We start from the raw sequence: 27472 nt of genomic DNA on the forward strand, positions 1-27472 counted from the left end.
TCATGTCATTAAGCTTACTGTGTATGTACTGTTGTGCTCAAAACATTTAGTCAAGTATTTTGTAGTTTACTGCAAAGTGTACAGTATATCAGACAAGATTCTCTCACATTTTCTCAGTTTTGCATTGATTTCCATTGACTCTTAGTGAACAATAATAGTGTTTGTCTCAATGTCTGCATTGTCAAGTCAGTTAAAAGTGTAGCAACTTTTTATTGATTGAAATTTGATTGAGATCAGCTCAATAAGTGTTGTCATTTATTTCATTGGTCAATACTCTAGTAAACCATATACCATATCAAATGTCATCATAAACAACAAACAAACTCATCCAGGAAGTCACATTTGATTGGTTCAAATAAATACAAAGTATTAAGATTTGGGTCGTGACAAATCTTTTCAAATAAATTTTGTAAAAATAACTTCTGCATTTTTTTGCTATTTCTTTAATACAAAGTGGTACTATACATACATTGCTTTTCTATATAATTTAAATCTTAATATAATCCATTTTTCATCATTTGAAAGATTTGACCAAACATTAATACATATTCTTATCTCAGGGCTTATTTAAGCGTCATCCTAGGATCACTGATGGCTACAGTCATTATGATTTCTTTATGTATTACAGACGTCTCATGTTATAAAATAGGGAGTCATCAATTTGATCCATCACATATAAAAAGCCAGACAATAGTCACAGATGGCTTTAACACCACAACTGTCCATTACATGTTAATGGTGGAAAATCCCCCGACATTGTTACATTCTAACAATAAATATCAGAGATACTATTTCCACAGAGGAACATCCATACAGATTACATATCACCCAAATGACATACAGTATGACAACCGTTGGGTATAAACTCTTATTACCCACAATGCAGTGAGAACAGAGCATAGGCCGAGGACAGTCTATCATAGCCGTATGTTGTGGTTTATTGTCAGCAGCAACACAGGCAGTAGGGACAGGGGTTATGAGGTTCATTGTCAGCAGCAACACTGGCAGTAGGGACAGGACAGGGGTTATGAGGTTCGTTGTCAGCAGCAACACAGGCAGTAGGGACAGGGGTTATGAGGTTTGTTGTCAGCAGCAACACAGGCAGTAGGGACAGGACAGGGGTTATAAGGTTTGTTGTCAGCAGCAACACAGGCAGTAGGGACAGGACAGGACAGGGGTTATGAGGTTTGTTGTCAGCAGCAACACAGGCAGTAGGGACAGGACAGGGGTTATAAGGTTTGTTGTCAGCAGCAACACAGGCAGTAGGGACAGGACAGGACAGGGGTTATGAGGTTTGTTGTCAGCAGCAAAGGCAGTAGGGACAGGGGTTATGAGGTTTGTTGTCAGCAGCAACACAGGCAGTAGGGACCGGGGTTATGAGGTTCGTTGTCAGCAGCAACACAGGCAGTAGGGACCGGGGTTATGAGGTTCGTTGTCAGCAGCAACACAGGCAGTAGGGACCGGGGTTATGAGGTTCGTTGTCAGCAGCAACACAGGCAGTAGGGACCGGGGTTATGAGGTTCGTTGTCAGCAGCAACACAGGCAGTAGGGACCGGGGTTATGAGGTTCGTTGTCAGCAGCAACACAGGCAGTAGGGACCGGGGTTATGAGGTTCGTTGTCAGCAGCAACACAGGCAGTAGGGACCGGGGTTATGAGGTTCGTTGTCAGCAGCAACACAGGCAGTAGGGACAGGGGTTATGAGGTTTGTTGTCAGCAGCAACACAGGCAGTAGGGACAGGACGGGACAGGGGTTATGAGGTTCGTTGTCAGCAGCAACACAGGCAGTAGGGACCGGGGTTATGAGGTTTGTTGTCAGCAGCAACACAGGCAGTAGGGTAGACAGGACAGGGGTTATGAGGTTCGTTGTCAGCAGCAACACAGGCAGTAGGGTAGACAGGACAGGGGTTATAAGGTTTGTTGTCAGCAGCAACACAGGCAGTAGGGTAGACAGGACAGGGGTTATGAGGTTGTGTCCCAAATGGCTCCCTATTTCCCACATAGTCAAAAGTAGTGCACTATAAAGGAAATAGGGAGACAACCTATGACCTTTCAGTGACCAGGGCACTAGCAGACGTCCTCAGTCTTGCTGCTGGACACGACAACGGTCTGATCTACGGTGCTGTTGGAGACATTCTCCATGGACACGTCGGTGTGCTCCCGGGCGGGCTGGTGGTCGTTGGTGTGAGAGCGGCTCCTGCTGCTGTCGCAGGAGGCGATGCTGGAGCCTGAGGCGGTGCGGGACCTCACCAGTCTGGTCATGCTGGCTGAGGACACTAAGAGAAGGATAACTAGCTAGCATAACTAGCATAGCATACATATTTTTTTTAATGTTCAGGGGGTAGATCAGCTTTAATATTGCAGATAGAGTGTAGCTTCCATCAATGTAATTGTCACGTCCACCCTATTCCCTATATAGTGTATTGCTTTGACCAGAGCCTGAGGGCTCTATTCAATCCGTATCGCGGAAATTCCGTGTTACAGCGTGATTGAGATGCAATGCAGAGACGGCACTCACGGTAAATGCTACACACAGTACGTCGCCTCAACCGTTACATTTCTAACACTTCAGCGACACCGTTTGAATAGAGCCCCTAGTCTTAGTGGAGGATGGACACCAATGAGAAGCACTGTCATAGAAAGTGAATAGTCTCTGGGTACACTCGGAGGCTGGTAGCTACATTTTAGTTATTGTTCTTCAGTTTTCTCTCAGCACATGACAACGACAGCTTCTGTGAAGTGGAAACGTGTGTTTGGGATAATGTAGAAACATTGTGTGTTTGGGTGCAGGGATAGTGGAAACATTGTGTGTTTGGGTGCAGGGATAGTGGAAACATTGTGTGTTTGGGTGCAGGGATAGTGGAAACGTGTGTTTAGGTGCAGGGATAGTGGAAATGTGTGTTACGATACTTACTGTAACCCACGATACTTACTGTAACCCACGATACTTACTGTAACCCACGATACTTACTGTAACCCACGATACTTACTGTAACCCATGATACTTACTGTAACCCATGATACTTACTGTAACCCATGATACTTACTGTACCCATGATACTTACTGTAACCCATGATACTTACTGTAACCCATGATACTTACTGTAACCCATGATACTTACTGTAACCCACGATACTTACTGTAACCCATGATACTTACTGTAACCCACGATACTTACTGTAACCCACGATATTTACTGTAACCCACGATTCTTACTGTAACCCGTGATACTTACTGTAACCCATGATACTTACTGTAACCCACCATACTTACTGTAACCCACCATACTTACTGTAACCCACGATACTTACTGTAAACCACGATACTTACTGTAACCCATGATACTTACTGTAACCCACGATACTTACTGTAACCCACGATACTTACTGTAACCCACGGTACTTACTGTAACCCATGATACTTACTGTAACCCACGGTACTTACTGTAACCCATGATACTTACTGTAACCCACGATACTTACTGTAACCCACGATACTTACTGTAACCCACGATACTTACTGTACACATGATACTTACTGTAACCATGATACTTACTGTAACCCATGATACTTACTGTAACCCATGATATTTACTGTAACCCACGATTCTTACTGTAACCCACGATACTTACTGTAACCCATGATACTTACTGTAACCCACCATACTTACTGTAACCCACCATACTTACTGTAACCCACGATACTTACTGTAACCCACGATACTTACTGTAACCCATGATACTTACTGTAACCCACGATACTTACTCTAACCCATGATACTTACTGTACCCATGATACTTACTGTAACTCATGATACTTACTGTAACCCACGATACTTACTGTAACCCATGATACTTACTGTAACCCACGATACTTACTGTAACCCACGATACTTACTGTAACCCACGATACTTACTGTAACCCACGATACTTACTGTAACCCACGATACTTACTGTAACCCATGATACTTACTGTAACCCACGATACTTACTCTAACCCATGATACTTACTGTACCCATGATACTTACTGTAACTCATGATACTTACTGTAACCCACGATACTTACTGTAACCCATGATACTTACTGTAACCCACGATACTTACTGTACCCATGATACTTACTGTAACCCATGATACTTACTGTAACCCACGATACTTACTGTAACCCACGATACTTACTGTACCCATGATACTTACTGTACCCATGATACTTACTGTAACCCACGATACTTACTGTAACCCACGATACTTACTGTAACCCACGATACTTACTGTAACCCACGATACTTACTGTAACCCATGATACTTACTGTAACCCACCATACTTACTGTAACCCACGATACTTACTGTAACCCACGATACTTACTGTAACCCATGATACTTACTGTAACCCACGATATTTACTGTAACCCATGATATTTACTGTAACCCACGATACTTACTGTAACCCACGATACTTACTGTAACCCATGATACTTACTGTAACCCACGATACTTACTGTAACCCATGATACTTACTGTAACCCATGCCCTGGATGAAGTACTTGAAGGCCTCTGTCAGTTTGCCAGGCTGACTCACCTGGGGAAGTCCTCCACAGTCAGCCATCTGATTGGACAGAGACAAAAGATCATTGGCCAACCAACCCTCATTTGATCATAACAACCCTTTCTCATTATCAATCACATGTACAGTGCCTTGCGAAAGTATTCGGCCCCCTTGAACTTTGCAACCTTTTGCCACATTTCAGGCTTCAAACATAAAGATATAAAACTGTATTTTTTTGTGAAGAATCAACAACAAGTGGGACACAATCATGAAGTGGAACGACATTTATTGGATATTTCAAACTTTTTTTTAACAAATCAAAAACTGAAAAAATGGGCGTGCAAAATTATTCAGCCCCTTTACTTTCAGTGAAGCAAACTCTCTCCAGAAGTTCAGTGAGGATCCCTGAATGATCCAATGTTGACCTAAATGACTAATGATGATAAATACAATCCACCTGTGTGTAATCAAGTCTCCGTATAAATGCACCTGCACTGTGATAGTCTCAGAGTTCCATTAAAAGCGCAGAGAGCATCATGAAGAACAAGGAACACACCAGGCAGGTCCGAGATACTGTTGTGAAGAAGTTTAAAGCCGGATTTGGATACAAAAATATTTCCCAAGCTTTAAACATCCCAAGGAGCACTGTGCAAGCGATAATATTGAAATGGAAGGAGTATCAGACCACTGCAAATCTACCAAGACCTGGCCGTCCCTCTACACTTTCAGCTCATACAAGGAGAAGACTGATCAGAGATGCAGCCAAGAGGCCCATGATCACTCTGGATGAACTGCAGAGATCTACAGCTGAGGTGGGAGACTCTGTCCATAGGACAACAATCAGTCGTATATTGAACAAATCTGGCCTTTATGGAAGAGTGGCAAGAAGAAAGCCATTTCTTAAAGATATCCATAAAAAGTGTCATTTAAAGTTTGCCACAAGCCACCTGGAAGACACACCAAACATGTGGAAGAAGGTGCTCTGGTCAGATGAATCCAAAATTGAACTTTTTGGCAACAATGCAAAACGTTATGTTTGGCGTAAAAGCAACACAGCTCATCACCCTGAACACACCATCCCCACTGTCAAACATGGTGGTGGCAGCATCATGGTTTGGGCCTGCTTTTCTTCAGCAGGGACAGGGAAGATGGTTAAAATTGATGGGAGGATGGATGGAGCCAAATACAGGACCATTCTGGAAGAAAACCTGATGGAGTCTGCAAAAGACCTGAGACTGGGACGGAGATTTGTCTTCCAACAAGACAATGATCCAAAACATAAAGCAAAATCTACAATGGAATGGTTCAAAAATAAACATATCCAGGTGTTAGAATGGCCAAGTCAAAGTCCAGACCTGAATCCAATCGAGAATCTGTGGAAAGAACTGAAAACTGCTGTTCACAAATGCTCTCCATCCAACCTCACTGAGCTCGAGCTGTTTTGCAAGGAGGAATGGGAAAACATTTCAGTCTCTCGATGTGCAAAACTGATAGAGACATACCCCAAGTGACTTACAGCTGTAATCGCAGCAAAAGGTGGCGCTACAAAGTATTAACTTAAGGGGGCTGTATAATTTTGCACACCCAATTTTTCAGTTTTTGATTTGTTAAAAAAAAGTTTGAAATATCCAATAAATGTCGTTCCACTTCATGATTGTGTCCCACTTGTTGTTGATTCTTCACAAAAAAATACAGTTTTATATCTTTATGTTTGAAGCCTGAAATGTGGCAAAAGGTCGCAAAGTTCAAGGGGGCCGAATACTTTCGCAAGGCACTGTATTGTTCTTGGATGTTCAATGACATTGTGGTTGCGAATCTTTACTTACAAAGTACTTTTGACAGTAATATGAATTGTTACATCTGTCTGAGCCACACATTAAACTCACCTTGAGCAGTGTGGTCTGTGTTGGGTTGAGCTTTGCGTTGCTCTCGACCACAGCCTCGACTGCAGGGGAGCTGTCTCCCACCACCAACAGAGCAGGACACCTGCAGGAGTCAGCAGATGAATTAGCTACTTAACTAATAATGCTCATAGTTAATATCATAACTAATACTCATAGTCAATATCATAACTAATACTCATAGTCAATATCATAACTAATACTCATAGTCAATATCATAACTAATACTCATAGTCAATATCATAACTAATACTAATAGTCAATATCATAACTAATACTCATAGTCAATATCATAACTAATACTCATAGTCAAAATCATAACTAATACTCATAGTCAATATCATAACGAATACTCATAGTCAATATCATAACTAATACTCATAGTCAATATCATAACTAATACTCATAGTCGATATCATAACTAATACTCATAGTCAAAATCATAACTAATACTCATAGTCAATATCATAACTAATACTCATAGTCAATATCATAACTAATACTCATAGTCAATATCATAACTAATACTTATAGTCAATATCATAACTAATATTCATAGTCAATATCATAACTAATACTCATAGTCAAAATCATAACTAATACTCATAGTCAATATCATAACTAATACTCATAGTCAATATCATAACTAATACTCATAGTCAATATCATAACTAATACTCATAGTCAAAATCATAACTAATACTCATAGTCAATATCATAACTAGTACTCATAGTCAATATCATAACTAATACTCATAGTCAATATCATAAATAATACTCATAGTCAATATCATAACTAATAATGCTCATAGTCAATATCATAACTAATACTCATAGTCAATATCATAACTAATACTCATAGTCAAAATCATAACTAATACTCATAGTCAAAATCATAACTAATACTCAGTCAAAATCATAACTAATACTCATAGTCAATATCATAACTAATAATGCTCATAGTTAATATCATAACTAATACTCATAGTCAAAATCATAACTAATACTCATAGTCAATATCATAACTAATAATGCTCATAGTTAATATCATAACTAATACTCATAGTCAATATCATAACTAATACTCATAGTCAATATCATAACTAATACTCATAGTCAATATCATAACTAATACTCATAGTTAATATCATAACTAATACTCATAGTCAATATCATAACTAATACTCATAGTCAATATCATAACTAATACTCATAGTTAATATCATAACTAATACTCATAGTCAATATCATAACTAATACTCATAGTCAATATCATAACTAATACTCATAGTCAAAATCATAACTAATACTCATAGTCAATATCATAACTAGTACTCATAGTCAATATCATAACTAATACTCATAGTCAATATCATAAATAATACTCATAGTCAATATCATAACTAATAATGCTCATAGTTAATATCATAACTAATACTCATAGTCAAAATCATAACTAATACTCATAGTCAATATCATAACTAATAATGCTCATAGTTAATATCATAACTAATACTCATAGTCAATATCATAACTAATACTCATAGTCAATATCATAACTAATACTCATAGTCAATATCATAACTAATACTCATAGTCAAAATCATAACTAATACTCATAGTCAAAATCATAACTAATACTCATAGTCAAAATCATAACTAATACTTATAGTCAATATCATAACTAATACTCATAGTCAATATCATAACTAATACTCATAGTCAATATCATAACTAGTACTCATAGTCAATATCATAACTAGTACTCATAGTCAATATCATAACTAGTACTCATAGTCAATATCATAACTAGTACTCATAGTCAATATCATAACTAATACTCATAGTCAATATCATAACTAATACTCATAGTCAATATCATAACTAATACTTATAGTCAAAATCATAACTAATACTCATAGTCAAAATCATAACTAATACTCATAGTCAAAATCATAACTAATACTCATAGTCAATATCATAACTAATAATGCTCATAGTTAATATCATAACTAATACTCATAGTCAAAATCATAACTAATACTCATAGTCAATATCATAACTAATAATGCTCATAGTTAATATCATAACTAATACTCATAGTCAAAATCATAACTAATACTCATAGTCAATATCATAACTAATACTCATAGTCAATATCATAACTAATACTCATAGTCAATATCATAACTAGTACTCATAGTCAATATCATAACTAATACTCATAGTCAATATCATAACTAATACTCATAGTCAATATCATAACTAATACTTATAGTAAAAATCATAACTAATACTTATAGTCAATATCATAACTAATACTCATAGTCAATATCATAACTAATACTCATAGTCAAAATCATAACTAATACTCAGTCAAAATCATAACTAGTACTCGTAGTCAATATCATAACTAGTACTCGTAGTCAATATCATAACTAGTACTCGTAGTCAATATCATAACTAGTACTCGTAGTCAATATCATAACTAGTACTCGTAGTCAATATCATAACTAGTACTTTCGTAGTCAATATCATAACTAGTACTCGTAGTCAATATCATAACTAGTACTCGTAGTCAATATCATAACTAGTACTCGTAGTCAATATCATAACTAGTACTCGTAGTCAATATCATAACTAGTACTCGTAGTCAATATCATAACTAGTATTCGTAGTCAATATCATAACTAGTACTCGTAGTCAATATCATAACTAGTATTCGTAGTCAATATCATAACTAGTATTCGTAGTCAAAATCATAACTAGTACTCGTAGTCAATATCATAACTAATACTCATAGTCAATATCATAACTAGTACTCGTAGTCAATATCATAACTGAAACAGTCATGAGTGGCTAGGGCCCTGAGTTTTCCCTGGTCAGGTCATGTGGCCAGGTGGAGTCAGGGTCCTGATGCTGAGTCGGTCCGTGTGACGTACTGCAGAGTTCTGGCGTTAATGTTTCTCCCTGGGACAGGCCTCTCCATCTCCAGGCCCCTGCGGCTCTGGTAGGACTTGAAGAACTGGGCCAGGTTGGACTGGTTGACATCATTGGTGATGTGGTTGCGGTATGTGGCGATCAGATCAGGGTTGTTCTGGATCTCCTCCTGTGGCGCAAAGAACAAATCTCCATGGTAACGCTTTCTATGATGTACATACTTATAATGCATTATAACATAGTTTATAATGCCTTATAATACACACGTAATGTGTTATGACACTGACTATAAACATCCATAACAAAGGGTTGATGTTTCACAACAATTCATAGCTAGTTAAATATAAATGTAATTGTATCATTCATAATCATGCATATACTGTAGCATCCAGAGGGGGACAGAAGTCTTATATTGACAGTTTATTGAACAAAGCTACATCTTTAGGATGTTTCAAAACAATATGTTGCTCTTTGGGGCGGCAGGGTAGCCTAGTGGTTAGAGCGTTGGACTAATAACCGAAAGGTTGCAAGTTCAAACCCCCGAGCTGACAAGGTACAAATCTGTCGTTCTGCCCCTGAACAGGCAGTTAACCCACTGTTCCTAGGCCGTCATTGAAAATAAGTATTTGTTCTTAACTGACTTGCCTAGTAAAATAAAAAATAAAATAAAAATTCCATATGGACTGTCAGTGGTTGTAGTGTAGTAGATTAAACAGAAATAGTCATTAAGGTGTTAGTGCTACTATAGTTCCTGTTTCTATCTAACCCTTACCTTTCCAAACATGTGGTTTAGAACATGATCAGGAAGTGCTTGGATCCAGCCAGTCATCTGAACAGAGAGAGAGTTGGGAGTTTACAGTGGTGTGTGCAGGCTCCTCCAAGCCAGGCTCTGATCAAACACAAAGGACATTAAAGCATATTTATACATGATCCCCTAAGAATTGAACTCTATCAGAGTAAATCAGCATGTCACCATGAGCTTAGCCTAAAAGACAATGTGGATTGTTATGTTAGCCTGAAAGACCCACCACAATGTGGATTGTTATGTTAGCCTGAAAGACCCACCACAATGTGGATTGTTATGTTAGCCTGAAAGACCCACCACAATATGGATTGTTATGTTAGCCTGAAAGACCCACCACAATGTGGATTGTTATGTTAGCCTGAAAGACCCACCACAATGTGGATTGTTATGTTGGAGGGTCTTAAAAATAATACAAAACAAATACAGATCTTGCATATTCTTTTATTTACATTTTCAAAAGCACTTAACTTAACTTTGTTAGTTATGCTATGCTATGCTATGTTAGTTATGTTCATTTTGCTATGTTATGTTATGCTAGTTATGCTATGTTCTGTTAATTATGCTATGGTATGCTTTGCTCTGTTAGTTATGCTGTGCTATGTTATGTTAGTTATGCTATGTTAGTTATGCTATGTTATGCTATGCTAGTTATGCTATGCTATGTTATGTTAGTTATGCTATGTTAGTTATGCTATGCTAGTTATGCTATGCTCTGTTATGTTAGTTATGCTATGTTAGTTATGCTATGCTAGTTATGCTATGCTCTGTTATGTTAGTTATGCTATGTTATGCTATGTTAATTATGTTATCTTATGTTAGTCATGCTATGCTATGTTAGTTATGCTATGCTATGCTACCTTGTGTGTAAGTGAATCTATCACGCTCTCGGCACGTGCATTGATATTGATGAGGACAAGTCCCTCAACCTTATCTGGATGGTTCAGCTGTAGACAGGAAGAATAAAGCAATGAAGAACATAGCACAACCCATTTGGGACATATTTAGGATTCAGAGAGCAGGAAATGACACAAACACTTATCACAACAAGATGAACTTTGTTGTGATATCTACTATGAGCTTCATTGTTTCAGGGGTTCGTCTAACTCGATGACAACCATCACACAGGTTATTCAGTGTCAGTACAGAACAGTGTAGATGTGTACAAACAAACGAACATTCCAAAAGACACTTTAATAATGCCACTTTAATAATGTTAACATATCTTGCATTACTCATCTCATATGTATATACTTTATTTTAAACCATCTATTGCATCTTGCCTATGCGCTCTGTCATCGCTCATCCATATATTTATATGTATATATTCTTATTTCATTCCTTAACTTAGATTTGTGTGTATTAGGTAGTGGAATTGTCAGATTACATGTTAGATATTGCTGCACGGTTGGAACTAGAAGCACAAGCATTTCGCTACACTCGCAATAACATCTGCTAACCATGTGTATGTGACCAATACAATTTGATTTGATTTGCTTGGCTATAACAATTATCAAGATTATGTTATCAGTATCAACACTGTGGTATGTTGAAGGACTTTTACTAGGTTTAAATCCTAGTTTAGCTGCTCAATTTAACAAAACAAAAAAAGTTCAACAGCAACAAAATCCACTCACAGCAAATCTAGCGAGGATGTAGGCACCAGCACCACTGCCCAGTCCAATGACACTCTTAAACCTGAAAGGAAACAATAAGAGGTTTGATGGGAGTTTGAAGCTTCTAATAATAAGAGGATATAAACCTCTTCAAATTTATTTTAATTAATTTATATTTAGTTATCCACATAATAAATGTCTTTTGATCCAGGAGGATAACACTTGAAAGCATTTATTAAAACAACTGTTTCTCAATGGTAAAACAAATCAATCATAAGCAAAATCTTGCCTGGTTAAATATACACTACTGTTCAAGAGTTAGGGGTCGCTTAGAAATGTCTTTGTTTTTTGAAAGAAAATCACATTTTTTTGTCCTTTAAAATAACATCAATTGATCATAAATACAGTGTAGATATTGTTAATGTTGTAAATGACTATTGTAGCAGGAAACGGATTATTTTTTATGGAATATTTTCATACTGTAGGCGTACAGAGGCCCATTATCAGCAACCATCACTCTTGTGTTCCAATGGCACGTTGTGTTAGCTAATCCAAGTTTATCATTTTAAAAGGCTAATTGATCATTAGAAAACAGTTTTGCAGTTATGTTAGCAAAGCTGAAAACTCTTTTTCTGATTAAAGAAGAAATAAAACTGTCCTTCTTTAGACTAGTTGAGTATCTGGAGCATCAGCGGGTTTGATTACAGGCTCAAAATGGCCAGAAACAAAGTCCTTTCTTTTGAAACTCGTCAATCTATTCTTGTTCTGAGAAATGAAGGCTATTCCATGCGAGAAATTGTCAAGAAATTTGAAGATCTCGTACAACGTTGTGTACTATTCCCTTCACAGAACAGCGCAAACTGGCCCTAACCAGAATAGAAAGAGGAGTGGGAGGCCCCGGTGCACAACTGAGCAAGAGGACAAGTACATTAGAGTGTCTAGTTTGAGAAACAGATGCCTCACAAGTCCTCAACTGGCAGCTTCATTAAATAGTACCCGCAAAACACCAGTCTCAACGTCAACAGTGAAGAGGCGACTCCGGGACGTACACAGCGTTGTACGAGATCTTCAGTTTCTTGGCAATTTCTTGCATGGAATAGCCTTCATTTATAGCCGTGCTTTTACGCCTGCATTGCTTGCTGTTTGGGGTTTTAGGCTGGGTTTCTGTACAGCACTTTGATATATAAGCTGATGTAAGAAGGGCTATATAAATTGTAAAGTGGCTGTCACTATTGTAAAGTGGCTGTTCCACTGGATGTCATAAGGTGAATTCACCAATTTGTAAGTCGCTCTGGATAAGAGCGTCTGCCAAATGACTTAAATGTAAATGTAAATGTAATAAATACATTTTATGATTTCTCAGAACAAAAATAGACTGACGAGTTTCAGAAGAAAGTTCTTTGTTTCTGGCCATTTTGAGCCTGTAAGTGAACCCACAAATGCTGATGCTCCAGATACTCAACTTGTCTAAAGGCGGCCAGTTTTATTGCTTGTTTAATAAGCACGACAGTTTTCAGCTGTGCTAACATAACTGCAAAAGGGTTTTCTAATGCATTTTTTTTCTTTAACCTTTATTTTACTAGGCAAGTCAGTTAAGAACAAATTCTTATTTTCAATAACAGCCTAGGAACAGTGGGTTAACTGCCTGTTTAGGGGCAGAACGACAGATTTTGTACCTTGTCAGCTCGGGGATTTGAACTTGCAACCTTTCGGTTACTAGTCCAATGCTCTAACCACTAGGCTACCCTGCCGCCCAAATGATAAACTTGGATTAGCTAACACAACGTGCCATTGGAACACAGGACTGATGGTTGCTGATAATGGTCCTCTGTTCGCCAATGTAGATATTCCATAAAAATCTCTGCCATTTCCAGCTACAACAGTCATTTACAACATTAACAATGTCTACATTGTATTTCTGATCAATTTGATGTTAATTTAATGGACAAAAAAATGCAAGGAAATGTATAAGTGACCCCAAACCTTTGAACGGTAGTGTAAATATACATATATTTTAAATCATGTTTATGTTGATATTTGTACTGCACTGTTGAGGCAGCTTGCCAGTACACATTTACCTGCACCGTTTATACCTGCTGTAAACTGTGTATGTGACAAATAAACGTTGATCTGGGATTTACCGAAAGTGCTTGAGGACCTGAGGGAGAATCTCAGAGAGCTGGTCCATAGAGGGGTAGGTGTACCTGCAGCGGAAGACCAGAAAACAAGTTACCTCAAGTGCTCCTCATCATCACTAACACAAAACAAGTCATGAATGTGTCCCAAATGGCAACCTATTCCCTATATTGTGCACTACTTACAAGTAGGGCACTGTAAAGGGAATAGGGTGCCATTTAGGATGCAGACATAATGTTATTGTGCCAAACTTGTCTCTCAAACATGTTGTTGTTGTTGACATGTTTCAAATGAATGTATCATCCATTTGTTATCTGTTGGTGCCTTGTCATTGTCTTTCAACCCTGTGGATATGATCTATTTTCTCACTGGAAACATTCTACTACCTCCACATTCATGTAGAGTGACCTACAGTAGCCTAGGAGTGACTCAGTCCCCGATGTTGACTGTTTAAGAGTCTTGTGGGCCAGGTGCCATGTGGAATAGCATGGCAGGCAGCTGCTCTTAGTCCTGATATCCACTAACACTAACAACAGATGGGACGAGATCCCATTGTCCACTAACAACAGATGGGACTAGATCCCAGTGTCCACTAACAACAGATGGGACTAGATCCAAGTGTCCACTAACAACAGATGGGACTAGATCCCAGTGTCCACTAACACTAACAACAGATGGGACTAAAACCCAGTGTCCACTAACAACAGATGGGACTAAAACCCAGTGTCCACTAACAACAGATGGGACTAGATTCCAGTCTCCACTAACAACAGATGGGACTAGATCCCAGTGTTCACTAACAACAGATGGGACTAGATCCCAGTGTCCACTAACACTAACAACAGATGGGACTAGATCCCAGTCTCCACTAACAACAGATGGGACAAGATCCCAGTGTTCACTAACAACAGATGGGACTAGGCCCAAGTGTCCACAAACACTAACAACAGATGGGACTAGATCCCAGTGTCCACTAACAACAGATGGGACTAGATCCCAGTGTTCACTAACAACAGATGGGACTAGATCCCAGTTTTCACTAACAACAGATGGGACTAGATCCCAGTGTTCACTAACAACAGATGGGACTAGATCCCAGTGTTCACTAACAACAGATGGGACTAGATCCCAGTGTTCACTAACAACAGATGGGACTAGATCCCAGTGTCCACTAACACTAACAACAGATGGGACTAGATCCCAGTCTCCACTAACAACAGATGGGACTAGATCCCAGTGTTCACTAACAACAGATGGGACTAGATCCCAGTGTTCACTAACAACAGATGTGACTAGATCCCAGTGTCCACTAACACTAACAACAGATGGGACTAAAACCCAGTGTCCACTAACAACAGATGGGACTAGATTCCAGTCTCCACTAACAACAGATGGGACTAGATCCCAGTGTTCACTAACAACAGATGGGACTAGATCCCAGTGTCCACTAACACTAACAACAGATGGGACTAGATCCCAGTCTCCACTAACAACAGATGGGACTAGGTCCAAGTGTCCACAAACACAAACAACAGATGGGACTAGATGCCAGTGTTCACTAACAACGAAATGAGACTAGATCTCAGTGTTCACTCACAACAGATGGGATTAGATCTCATTGTCCACTAACAACAGATGGGACTAGATCCCAGTGTCCACTAACACTAACAACAGATGGGATTAGATCCCAGTGTTCACCAATCTAAGACAATTTTGAAGATAAATACACAAAGCAGAGGACGAAAGGACTAGAGTTAACGATCAATAAGAGTTAGTTTTTCAGTTCAACATCTGTTTAGAATCTGTGGAATATCACTCCTGAACTCAGAGGTACACGCTTTCATTGGTCTGTACATTGAGTTGGGAGCAGGATACTTGTTATTTGGCCTTTGGCCAAGTTGTACTGCAAGGACTTCTGATTGGTCAACCAACCTAGGCTGGGGTGGGGGGGGGGGTGGGGGGTTATAAATGGCATCCTGTTCCTTTGTTCAGTGGCGAAAAGCTGAGGACAGGGGAGACTGAACATCTAACTCCCAGCATAACAGGTTGATTTGTCCTTCTCAAATAAACCTATTATTCTCGCCCTGATTTGCTTTGTTGTTTGTGTTATTGAAGAATAACATCAACTGCCAACACTAACAACAGATGGGACTAGATCCCAGTGTCCACTAACAACAGATGGGACTACAGTAGATCCCAGTGTTAACTAACAACAGATGAGACTAGATCCCAGTGTTCACTAACAATAGATGGGACTAGATCCCAGTGTCCACTAAGACTAACAATAGATGGGACTAGATCAGATGGGATCTGTGCCATGTGAAATCCTTGGATCTGACTAATTTGTTTCTAATCAATTTCATGGTACACTGAGGACTACAACCACCAGAGAATCTTCAACTCAATAACCCGCCTGCAAGGCACAAATTCATGCTGCTAATTGAAGTTGGCACTGGTCACTCACTCTGTGGAGAGAGTGGAGGCACCCTCATGCTGCCCAGGGGCATCAACGTGGCACACTGCAAAGTGTCTCATGATCTCCTGCATGTCCTCGTGGCTGAACAGGGGGTTGAAGCACGACTTGTCTAGACACACAGGAGAATATAAGACAAGTTCAGCAAAGTGCTCCTAAATGGGGTTTTGAAATGGACATTGAATTGAACAACCATATGGGACTGTATACAGATCATGACATGCAAGTCTGAATGAACACATTAAAAAACAAGTCATTTGTTGAAAGTTCTGTTTGTCATCAAAGGGCTGTGCTCTCACTGGTTTAGATGCATATCAATGTGGAATGGAACTTATCTCTTAGCTGCCAGATGTGCACAATAACAATAAAGTAAACTTAAGACCAACTGGATTGCCCAGACAGAGGTCTCTCACAACAACAACAAAACATACAGTTCAGTCCAATATCGTGGAAGGTCATGATGACGGGGCGACTGCCCTTGGGAACCCCCTTCATGGTGCAGTGGACCCGTCCAAACTGAGTCTCCACGTCATCCTCCTGCCGTGGCAAAACAACTGGTTTACACAAACCCCACAACTATAACTGTTCCCAACCCTTTTCAGTTACTGTACCACCAACTGAATGTTGCTTTGCCCGGAGTACCCTTGATGTACCTTTGTGCATTTTACCAGTAAGCTTTTCAAGCAACCTCTGTGGATAGGCCAAGTAGCCCCAGGGGTCCTAGTACCCCGTGTTGGGAACCACTGATGTTAAGCATGCCATGCCCCCTTTCTGGTTTAAGGTCAAGTCCAAAGAAGTTAATAAAATAGTACTTCCAGACCAGTGTGTAATGACATTTCTAAAATATCTGAGGCATTAAGGTGGAGTAGTAGAATTTTACATATTGGGCACATTAAAGAAGAAAATCTTTAAAAAGATGGAAACAACTGTTATACTATACATAGTAGTAAATGTAGAGTAGTAAATGTATAGTAGTAAATGTATTGTAGTAAATGTATAGTAGTAAATATATAGTAGTAAATGTATTGTAGTAAATGTATAGTAGTAAATATATAGTAGTAAATATATAGTAGTAAATGTGTAGTAGTAAATGTATTGTAGTAAATGTATTGTAGTAAATGTGTAGTAGTAAATATATAGTAGTAAATGTATTGTAGTAAATATATAGTAGTAAATATATAGTAGTGAATATATACGTAGTAGTAAATGTATTGTAGTAAATGTATAGTAGTAAATATATAGTAGTAAATATATAGTAGTAAATGTATAGTAGTAAATATATAGTAGTAAATATATACGTAGTAGTAAATGTGTAGTAGTAAATGTATTGTAGTAAATGTGTAGTAGTAAATATATATGTAGTAGTAAATGTATAGTAGTAAATATATAGTAGTAAATGTATAGTAGTAAATATATAGTAGTAAATATGTAGTAGTAAATGTATAGTAGTAAATATATTGTAGTAAATGTATAGTAGTAAATCTATAGTAGTAAATCTATAGTAGTAAATCTATAGTAGTAAATGTATAGTAGTAAATATATACGTAGTAGTAAATGTATAGTAGTAAATATATAGTAGTAAATGTATAGCAGTAAATGTATAGTAGTGAATATATAGTAGTAAATATATAGTAGTAAATGTGTAGTAGTAAATATATAGTTGTAAATGTATTGTAGTAAATGTATAGTAGTAAATGTATAGTAGTAAATATATAGTAGTAAATGTATAGTTGTAAATGTATAGTAGTAAATATATAGTAGTAAATATATAGTAGTAAATGTATAGTAGTAAATATATAGTAGTAAATATATACGTAGTAGTAAATGTGTAGTAGTAAATGTATAGTAGTAAATATATACGTAGTAGTAAATGTATAGTAGTAAATATATAGTAGTAAATGTATAGTAGTAAATATATACGTAGTAGTAAATGTATAGTAGTAAATATATAGTAGTAAATGTATAGCAGTAAATGTATAGTAGTGAATATATAGTAGTAAATATATAGTAGTAAATGTGTAGTAGTAAATATATAGTTGTAAATGTATTGTAGTAAATGTATAGTAGTAAATGTATAGTAGTAAATATATAGTAGTAAATGTATAGTTGTAAATATATAGTAGTAAATATATACGTAGTAGTAAATGTATAGTAGTAAATATATAGTAGTAAATGTATAGTATTAAATGTATAGTAGTAAATATATAGTAGTGAATATATAGTAGTAAATGTATAGTAGGTTAGATAGCACGGGGGTGATATAGCACAGTGTCCAAGGAAGGGCCAGAAGTATACAGAATGGTGTTGTCTGCGTAGAGGTGGATCAGGGAATCGCCCGCAGCATGAGCAACATCATTGATATATACAGAGAAAAGAGTCGGCCCGAGAATTGAACCCTGTGGCACCCCCATAGAGACTGCCAGAGGACCGGACAACATGCCCTACGATTTGACACACTGAACTCTGTCTGCAAAGTAGTTGGTGAACCAGGCAAGGCAGTCATTAAAAAAACCGAGGCTCTGGCTGCTCCATGCAGACTGGCAGCTCTGGCTGCGCTGAACAGGCAGGAGACTCCAGCAGCGCTGTAGAGGAGGAAGGCTCTGGCAGCGCTAAACAGGCGGGAGACTCCGACAGCGCTGTAGAGGCGGAAGGCTTTGGCAGCACTAAACAGGCGGGAGACTCCGGCAGCGCTGGAGAGGAGGAAGTCTCTGGCAGCGCTAAACAGGCGGGAGACTCCGACAGCGCTGTAGAGGCGGAAGGCTTTGGCAGCACTAAACAGGCGGGAGACTCCGGCAGCGCTGGAGAGGAGGAAGTCTCTGGCAGCGCTAAACAGGCGGGAGACTCCGACAGCGCTGTAGAGGCGGAAGGCTTTGGCAGCACCAAACAGGCGGGAGACTCCGGCAGCGCTGGAGAGGAGGAAGGCTCTGGCAGCGCTGGAGAGGCGGAAGGCTTTGGCAGCGCTAAACAGGCGGGAGACTCCGACAGCGCTGTAGAGGCGGAAGGCTTTGGCAGCGCTAAACAGGCGGGAGACTCCAGCAGCGCTGGAGAGGAGGAAGGCTCTGGCAGCGCTGGAGAGGCGAGGCGCACTGTAGGCCTGATGCGTGGTGCTGGCACTGGTGGTACTGGGCCGAGGACACGCACAGGAAGCCTGGTGCGGGGAGCTGCCACCGGAGGGCTGGTGCGTGGAGGTGGTACAGGGTAGACCGGACCGTGCAGGCGCACTGGAGCTCTTGAGCACCGAGCCTGCCCAACCTTACCTGGTTGAATACTCCCGGTCACTCTGCCAGTGTGGCGAGGTGGAATAGCCCGCACTGGGCTATGCAGGCGAACCGGGGACACCATGCGCAAGGCTGGTGCCATGTAAGCCGGCCCAAGGAGACGCACTGGGGACCAGATGCGTAGAGCCGGCTTCATGGCATTTGGCTCGACGCTCACTCTAGCCCGGCCGATACGCGGAGCTGGAATGTATCGCGCCGGGCTATGCACCCGCACTGGGGACACCGTGCGCTTCACAGCATAACACGGTGCCTGCCTGGTCTCTCTAGCCCCCCGGTAACCACAGGAAGTTGACGCAGGTCTCCTACCTGGCTTCGCCATACTTCCTGTGAGCCCCCCCCAATACATTCTTGGGGCTGACTCTCGGGCTTCCATCCACGCCGCCGTGCTGCCTCCTCATACCAGCGCCTCTCCGCCTTCTCCGCATCCAGCTCTTCTTTGGGGCGGCGATATTCTCCAGGCTGTACCCAGGGTCCTTTACCGTCGAGGATTTCCTCCCAAGTCCAGAAATCCTTATTTCGCTGCTCCTGCTGCTGCCCGTTACCACGCCGCTTGGTCCTGTTGTGGTGGGTGATTGTCCTTATGTCCTTATTTCTGTCGTGTGTTAGTTTCGGTTTTCGTGTATTGTTTGTTGTTTTTTGTATTTGATTAGTGTTTCCATTGTTTTCATTAAACATGAATCACAATAGCCACGCCGCATTTTGGTCCGACTCTCTTTCGCATACAGAAAACCGTGACATCTCCTGCGTTTATCCTTGTATTCTGTTATCTGGGCCTCACAGTATCCAACCACACAAACAAGTCAGTAATGGAAACTGAATGGATTATTATAAACGGAGGCATAGACTCTCTAAAACGCAGCCTCAAGTCTCTCTCCTTATCCTTGTCCTCTAACCAGGCACCTGCTCCTGTGTTAGCTTCTACCTCACCCAGTACATTCAGAATACTAGGGCGGCAGGGTAGCCTAGTGGTTAGTGCGTTGGACTTGTAACTTAAAGGTTACAAGATCGAATCCCCGAGCTGACAATGTAAAAATCTGTCGTTCCCAGGCCGTCATTGAAAATAAGAATTTGTTCTTAACTGACTTGCCAAAGTTAAATAATGGTAAAATAGGTAACCTGCATCAACGCCAAAACCAGCACCTGAATCTCAAGATACACTGCTCTGCACAGGGTTTTCTCTTTATGAATTAGTCCTACTTTACATTGTGTGTAATAACCTGTGTATCTACATGGTAGTTACATACTGTAGTGAGTAACTGGTGCATTGTTACCTTGCAGCTGTTATGATGTAAATACATGGGTTTTAGACGTTGATACGTACCCTAAAGCCGACCATAAGTCTAGTAACCGCCCCTGTCAGCCCCTGAAGGACAAAACAACATCTCATTAACCACTGACTACAGCATCATAAATCAACTTGTTGGAGTGAGTTGTTCAACTCTGTTTTATCAAAAATGCCATCAACAGAAAAAGATAAGAGTCTATCCTAAATGGTAACCTAGAGAGTACAACATTTGACCAGAGCACCATTGGCCCTGGTCAAAAGGCATGCGCTAGAAAGGGCATAGGGTAACATATGAGATATTTGTATAATCTGCAACAGTATGGTTTTAAGTAACTTCAGGTTTCGTCCCAAATGGCACCCTACAGTGCCTTGCGAAAGTATTCGGCCCCCTTGAACTTTGCGACCTTTTGCCACATTTCAGGCTTCAAACATAAAGATATAAAACTGTAATTTTTTGTGAAGAATCAACAACAAGTGGGACTCAATCATGAAGTGGAACGACATTTATTGGATATTTCAAACTTTTTTAACAAATCAAAAACTGAAAAATTGGGCGTGCAAAATTATTCAGCCCCCTTAAGTTAATACTTTGTAGCGCCACCTTTTGCTGCGATTACAGCTGTAAGTCGCTTGGGGTATGTCTCTATCAGTTTTGCACATCGAGAGACTGAAATTTTTTCCCATTCCTCCTTACAAAACAGCTCGAGCTCAGTGAGGTTGGATGGAGAGCATTTGTGAACAGCAGTTTTCAGTTCTTTCCACATATTCTCGATTGGATTCAGGTCTGGACTTTGACTTGGCCATTCTAACACCTGGATATGTTTATTTTTGAACCATTCCATTGTAGATTTTGCTTTATGTTTTGGATCATTGTCTTGTTGGAAGACAAATCTCCGTCCCAGTCTCAGGTCTTTTGCAGACTCCATCAGGTTTTCTTCCAGAATGGTCCTGTATTTGGCTCCATCCATCTTCCCATCAATTTTAACCATCTTCCCTGTCCCTGCCCAAACCATGATGCTGCCACCACCATGTTTGACAGTGGGGATGGTGTGTTCAGCGCGATGAGCTGTGTTGCTTTTACGCCAAACATAACGTTTTGCATTGTTGCCAAAAAGTTCAATTTTGGTTTCATCTGACCAGAGCACCTTCTTCCACATGTTTGGTGTGTCTCCCAGGTGGCTTGTGGCAAACTTTAAACAACACTTTTTATGGATATCTTTAAGAAATGGCTTTCTTCTTTCCACTCTTCCATAAAGGCCAGATTTGTGCAATATACGACTGATTGTTGTCCTATGGACAGAGTCTCCCACCTCAGCTGTAGATCTCTGCAGTTCATCCAGAGTGATCATGGGCCTCTTGGCTGCATCTCTGATCAGTCTTCTCCTTGTATGAGCTGAAAGTTTAGAGGGACGGCCAGGTCTTGGTAGATTTGCAGTGGTCTGATACTCCTTCCATTTCAATATTATCGCTTACACAGTGCTCCTTGGGATGTTTACAGCTTGGGAAATCTTTTTGTATCCAAATCCGGCTTTAAACTTCTTCACAACAGTATCTCGGACCTGCCTGGTGTGTTCCTCGTTCTTCATGATGCTCTCTGCGCTTTTAACGGACCTCTGAGACTATCACAGTGCAGGTGCATTTATAAGGAGACTTGATTACACACAGGTGGATTGTATTTATCATCATTAGTCATTTAGGTCAACATTGGATCATTCAGAGATCCTCACTGAACTTATGGAGAGAGTTTGCTGCACTGAAAGTAAAGGGGCTGAATAATTTTGCACGCCCAATTTTTCAGTTTTTGATTTGTTAAAAAAGTTTGAAATATCCAATAAATGTCGTTCCACTTCATGATTGTGTCCCACTTGTTGTTGATTCTTCACAAAAAAATACAGTTTTATATCTTTATGTTTGAAGCCTGAAATGTGGCAAAAGGTCGCAAAGTTCAAGGGGGTCCGAATACTTTCGCAAGGCACTGTATATAATTGTTCTGAATGTTTGATTCCTGCCTATGTATTTTGAATGACTTGTACACCATTTAATCCAAACTGATAACCAGAACTTTCCAGGTGTATAAACAACTAAACGACTCACAGGAAGTGGGTTAACGTTGACCTGCGCCTCATTTTCCTCCAGGTCAACCTCATCCAGCTCCATCAAAGAGGGGATCTGCTGAGAAGCCTGTTGATGTTGATGAGCACCCTGTTGAATGAAAAAGAAAAGTTGCACAAGAAACTCATGTTGCTTCCCAACTGGCACCCTATTCCCTATATAGTGCACTAGTTTTTACCAGGACCAAATGGTCTCTATTCACCATGTAGTGCACTACTTTTGACCAGGGCCAAATGGTCTCTATTACCTATGTAGTGCACTACTTTTGACCAGGACCAAGCGGTCTCTGGTCAAAAGTAGTGCACTACGTAGGTAATAGGGTGCAGTTTGGGACAAACCCTAAGTAAAACAACCAACATATAAAAAAAAACATCAATTTCACATTTTAAATCGATAGCAAAGCTATTGGATTTGTTATACAGTGGGGATTTAGGTATTACATTGGCTGCATTATTCTGTAACGCTTCTGTAGGCTTATTTGCCATGGTCAACAAACGGAATCATCAAGCAGTATCTGTCCAGGTAACATTTGCCATGATGCAGCGGACCATATGTGTCAGTGTATCAGTGAACAGATTACAGCAAATGTATTTATTTACACTGGGTTTCTTTTATGAATTAGCTAAAAGGGTGGCCTACTACACGTCCTGAAGTTTGTCAACCTTTGCCCACGTGTGAGCGCGCAAAGGATTTCCAGCGCATGAGAGACCTCCTGCAAGTGATGGGCATTCCGAGTCTTTTCAGTGAGCTGGCTCATTTGTCTCGGTTTACGTAAAAGAGCCGGTTCAGTTATCTCTCAAACAGCTCTTCGTTCAAAATGCTTCAAAAACGACCTAGACCCAAGAAAAAGGTGCGAATATCCAATGTAAAGCCCAAAAGGTAGGTTACTATTATGTCAGATCGTGAAATGCGCGTTCAAATACATTTTTACCTGGCCAAATTATTAGATGGCCTGTAACAAGAATAACCGGTTGGCCTGTAAAAAAAATAACCCGATTGACGCGCTATCCTGAATATGTATTGTTTTTGCAGTGAAGATTCGCCGTCTTTAGATAACCTTTTCTGCAGAAAATGTTGTTTTGAGCTCAAAAAGCAGTATGCAAATCAGGGAGCCAAAATAACGGCTCTTTCCAATAAGATCCGTTCAAAAAGAGCCGTTCGCGAAGGACCCATCATCACTACTTACTGTCAATACCACATCATCTCAAAATCACATAAATACGCATACCCGTGCTTTATACCTCAGTGACACATACCCACCTTCCTAGACATGACGCTCAGTCGATGGTGGTACAGATGTGTTGGTTGAAAATCGAAAAGGCACCAAGATTCTTAACTTCCTCAATTGTTTCCTTGGCAACTCTGACTATGACACATAGCCTAATAAACACATTTCATTCAGATGTCACAAAGAGTTTGGAATATCTGGTTGTCATAACGGTCATCATGGTCTGACAGTTCAAATGAAAGGCAAATCCCTAGACAATTACCCTAGGTTATTTATAGCAAGCATCATCATGATGACCTAGTGTTTTTTAATCATATGACTGGTTTCTAGTTTGGATTTTATAGCCTGCCCAATTGTGTATTTTACTTCAAATATGTGGTGCTCAATGCAAGAAAAAAAAGGAGAGGGGGTAAACAAGTCAAAATATAAGTGCATAGCCTACAGTAGGCTGTATTTTAATACTGTTCAGATTAATACAACTATAGGGGGGTTATGAAAGAACTGGTAAGCCTATGTATGCTAAGCCTCTCCATGGGTATCACTCTAACCCAGATTTACAGGTTGAATACAACATGTGAGAGGGTTACATCACAACAATCACAATTTACTCCTCGCCGTTTTAATCATTCACATGTCATAAACTCCTCACCACAAACTGTTCATGTCCTGGGGCAGCGAGACAAATGGCACCCTATTGTCTACACAGTGATGGGCCCTGATCAAATGTCCAAGCACTATCAAGGGAACACACAAAAGGGTTCTTCGGTTGTCTCTGTGGAAAGGGTCCTACAGTCCATGGAACCCAAAAGAGTTTTACCTGGAACCAAAAAGGGGTCTTCAAAGGGTTCTATGGGGACAGTCGAAGAACCCTTTTAGGTGCTAGATAGTTCCTTTTTTTCTTAAGAGTGTAGGGTACCATTTGGGACACAGCCGTATATCCTGTTGGTTCAGTAATCAGGGTGTGTGTGTCGCTGCTGATGCCTGGCGTGCCAAAAAGACCATAAATCTTTTGCAGCAGGTGCAGCAGGGGATCTGTTTCAGTCAGTCAATGCCAAAGACTAGAGAGAATATGTATCCCAAATGGCACCCTACTCCCTATATAGTATAGGACTTGGTCAAAAAAAGTACACTATAACGGGAATAGGTTGCAATTTAGGATGTAAGTCTCGAGCAGGCATGGGCAGATATCATATTAAAAACCGCAAACAAAAACACTACTGCAAAATGTGTAGAATTGCAAAAAATTTGCTGTGAAACTGCAAAAAATGTCTCTCCTCAAATCAAATCAAATGTTATTTGTCACATGCTTTGTAAATAACAGGTGTAAACTAACAGTGAAACACTTACTTACTTCCTCCCCATGGCTAAATGAGTAGAATTACATAAAATGGGTTAGAACATTTCAAAATCTACTTTCTGCGCCCCAAGGCAAAATGTGTAGAATTGAAATGAACTCTAAAACTTAACTTTTTTCTCTCTGCTGTCAAGAGGGGTACCGCTAAAATGTGGGCGTCAAAAAAGGCTGAGGCCTTTGACTGCATATGTGGGTGTGGATGTGGGAATGCAGACCCACGTGTGCCGGGCCCTCATCCCTGGTCGAGAGCAGAGCCCATAGGGAACACAGGGGCCCTATCCTGTTTTTTAAAAATGACATTTTGTTGTTGTTGTCATTTCTCTGTAACATTACTAGCCACCTAGCAATTTTATGAAGTTGGCTTTAGCTAGCTTTGAAAGATTCCCAATCTCCTAACCTTATAACTAGCTACCAAGAAGCCATTTCAGGTTATCCATTAAGTTAGAGTATCTTAGCTGGTGTGCTTGTTGGAAAGGTTGGTACAAAAGCATGCAATAACTAAATATACTGAAAAAGACTCACATTCCTTTCAATCTTTTACCCAGATTTGAGCAGAGAAGCAGAGTAGCATATTTAGTTTCTTTAAAAAAATAACCACCAGTCAGGAGGATTTGACATAGAATTAAGCATAATGATTATGTCTCTAGATTGCTGTGTCTCTGAAAAAGCTGTTTCAGGTGTTCTCCAATTTACGGTCAGGGGCCTAGAATCCCCTCCAGCCATCCTCATATACTTTACGTCACCTCAGATCTTTGGGGTGCATGACACCCTTGGTCTAGAGTCTAGGCCATGGTAATCGCTTCAGAACAGAGTCTGTCACTGCCTGCTGGAATGACACAGCTGTCAAGCATTCTTATTTCTTACCATGGCTTGCACCTATGGCTACATCCTAAATTGCACCCTGTTTCATATATAGTGCACTAATTTTGACCAGGACCCATACAAAAGTAGGGCACTATATACTGTAGGATTTTTTTAAAAGCGTTTTATTTAACTAGGCAAGTCAGTTAAGAACAAATTCTTATTTAGAATGACGGCCTACCCCAGACAACACTGTGCCAATTGTGCACCGTCCTATGGGACTCTCAATCACAGCTGGATGTGATACAGCCTGGATTCAAACCAGGGACTGTAGTGACACCTCGTGCAATGATATGCAGGGCCTTAGATCGCTGCGCCACTCAGGAGCCCGAGGAATAGGATCATATTCCCTATTTAGTGCACAAATGTTGACCAGGGCCCATACATGGCACACCCTATTCCCCATGGGCCCCACCCTATTCCCCTCTCCCATCACAGGCCTTCACTGTCCTATTTATCAGATAGACAAAGCTATTGCACATTACTTTCAGCTTATTCATATCTTTCTGAGCATTAAATTACACTTCATTCTGTGTCAGAGCCTGCTTTTATACTTTATTACATACAGTCACACATGTTTGACTGTGGTCAAGAGGCTTGGATCTATCGTTTGATTGGTCTGTCTGTCTGTCGTACCAGAATACTAGTACTCGGTGTAACATCACCACCAAGTAACTGTTGTGTCGTAAGCTAGATGGCGTACCAGAGCAACCTAAAATATATACGTTGAGAGTATTGTAGACGTATCATTATGCTATGCAGCTGGGTATTAGACAACAAATAATGGGGTTAGGTAGAAAATATTTTAGAAAATTGACATTGAGAATCTGACATAAGTGTGTTCCCGCCAGCTGTTTAAATGGTGTTTAAATGGTTCTGAGACCCGCCCCTATTCTCACAGAACGATTGTGACGCGAGGTCCCCATGGAGACAGAGGAG

General features: G+C 40.0%; 1 protein-coding gene across 1 annotated transcript; it reads right to left on the reverse strand.

The window, feature by feature from the left end:
• Positions 1-2065: 2065 nt before the first annotated feature.
• Positions 2066-24377, reverse strand: LOC135521380 (protein NDRG1-like). Its single transcript, XM_064947282.1, has 11 exons — positions 24351-24377; positions 16847-16949; positions 16407-16527; positions 13948-14010; positions 11828-11888; positions 11051-11137; positions 10161-10217; positions 9391-9557; positions 6434-6533; positions 4520-4607; positions 2066-2274 (listed from the first exon to the last, which is right to left on the reverse strand). The coding sequence occupies exons 1-11, from the start codon at positions 24360-24362 to the stop codon at positions 2066-2068; spliced, it is 1068 nt and encodes a 355-aa protein (XP_064803354.1). The 5' UTR covers positions 24363-24377.
• Between the last annotated feature and the right edge of the window lie 3095 nt (positions 24378-27472).

This window comes from Oncorhynchus masou, chromosome 29 (assembly GCF_036934945.1).
Source record: "Oncorhynchus masou masou isolate Uvic2021 chromosome 29, UVic_Omas_1.1, whole genome shotgun sequence".
Classification (NCBI taxonomy): Eukaryota; Metazoa; Chordata; class Actinopteri; order Salmoniformes; family Salmonidae; genus Oncorhynchus; species Oncorhynchus masou.

Bases quoted from the DNA above. Each gene is read 5' to 3' on its own strand.
- LOC135521380 (XM_064947282.1), bottom strand. The intron at 9,558-10,160 runs GTAAGGGTTAGA...TTTGCGCCACAG, and splicing joins TAAACCACATGTTTGGAAAG to GAGGAGATCCAGAACAACCC. The intron at 6,534-9,390 runs GTACGTCACACG...TGACTCCTGCAG, and splicing joins ATTAACGCCAGAACTCTGCA to GTGTCCTGCTCTGTTGGTGG.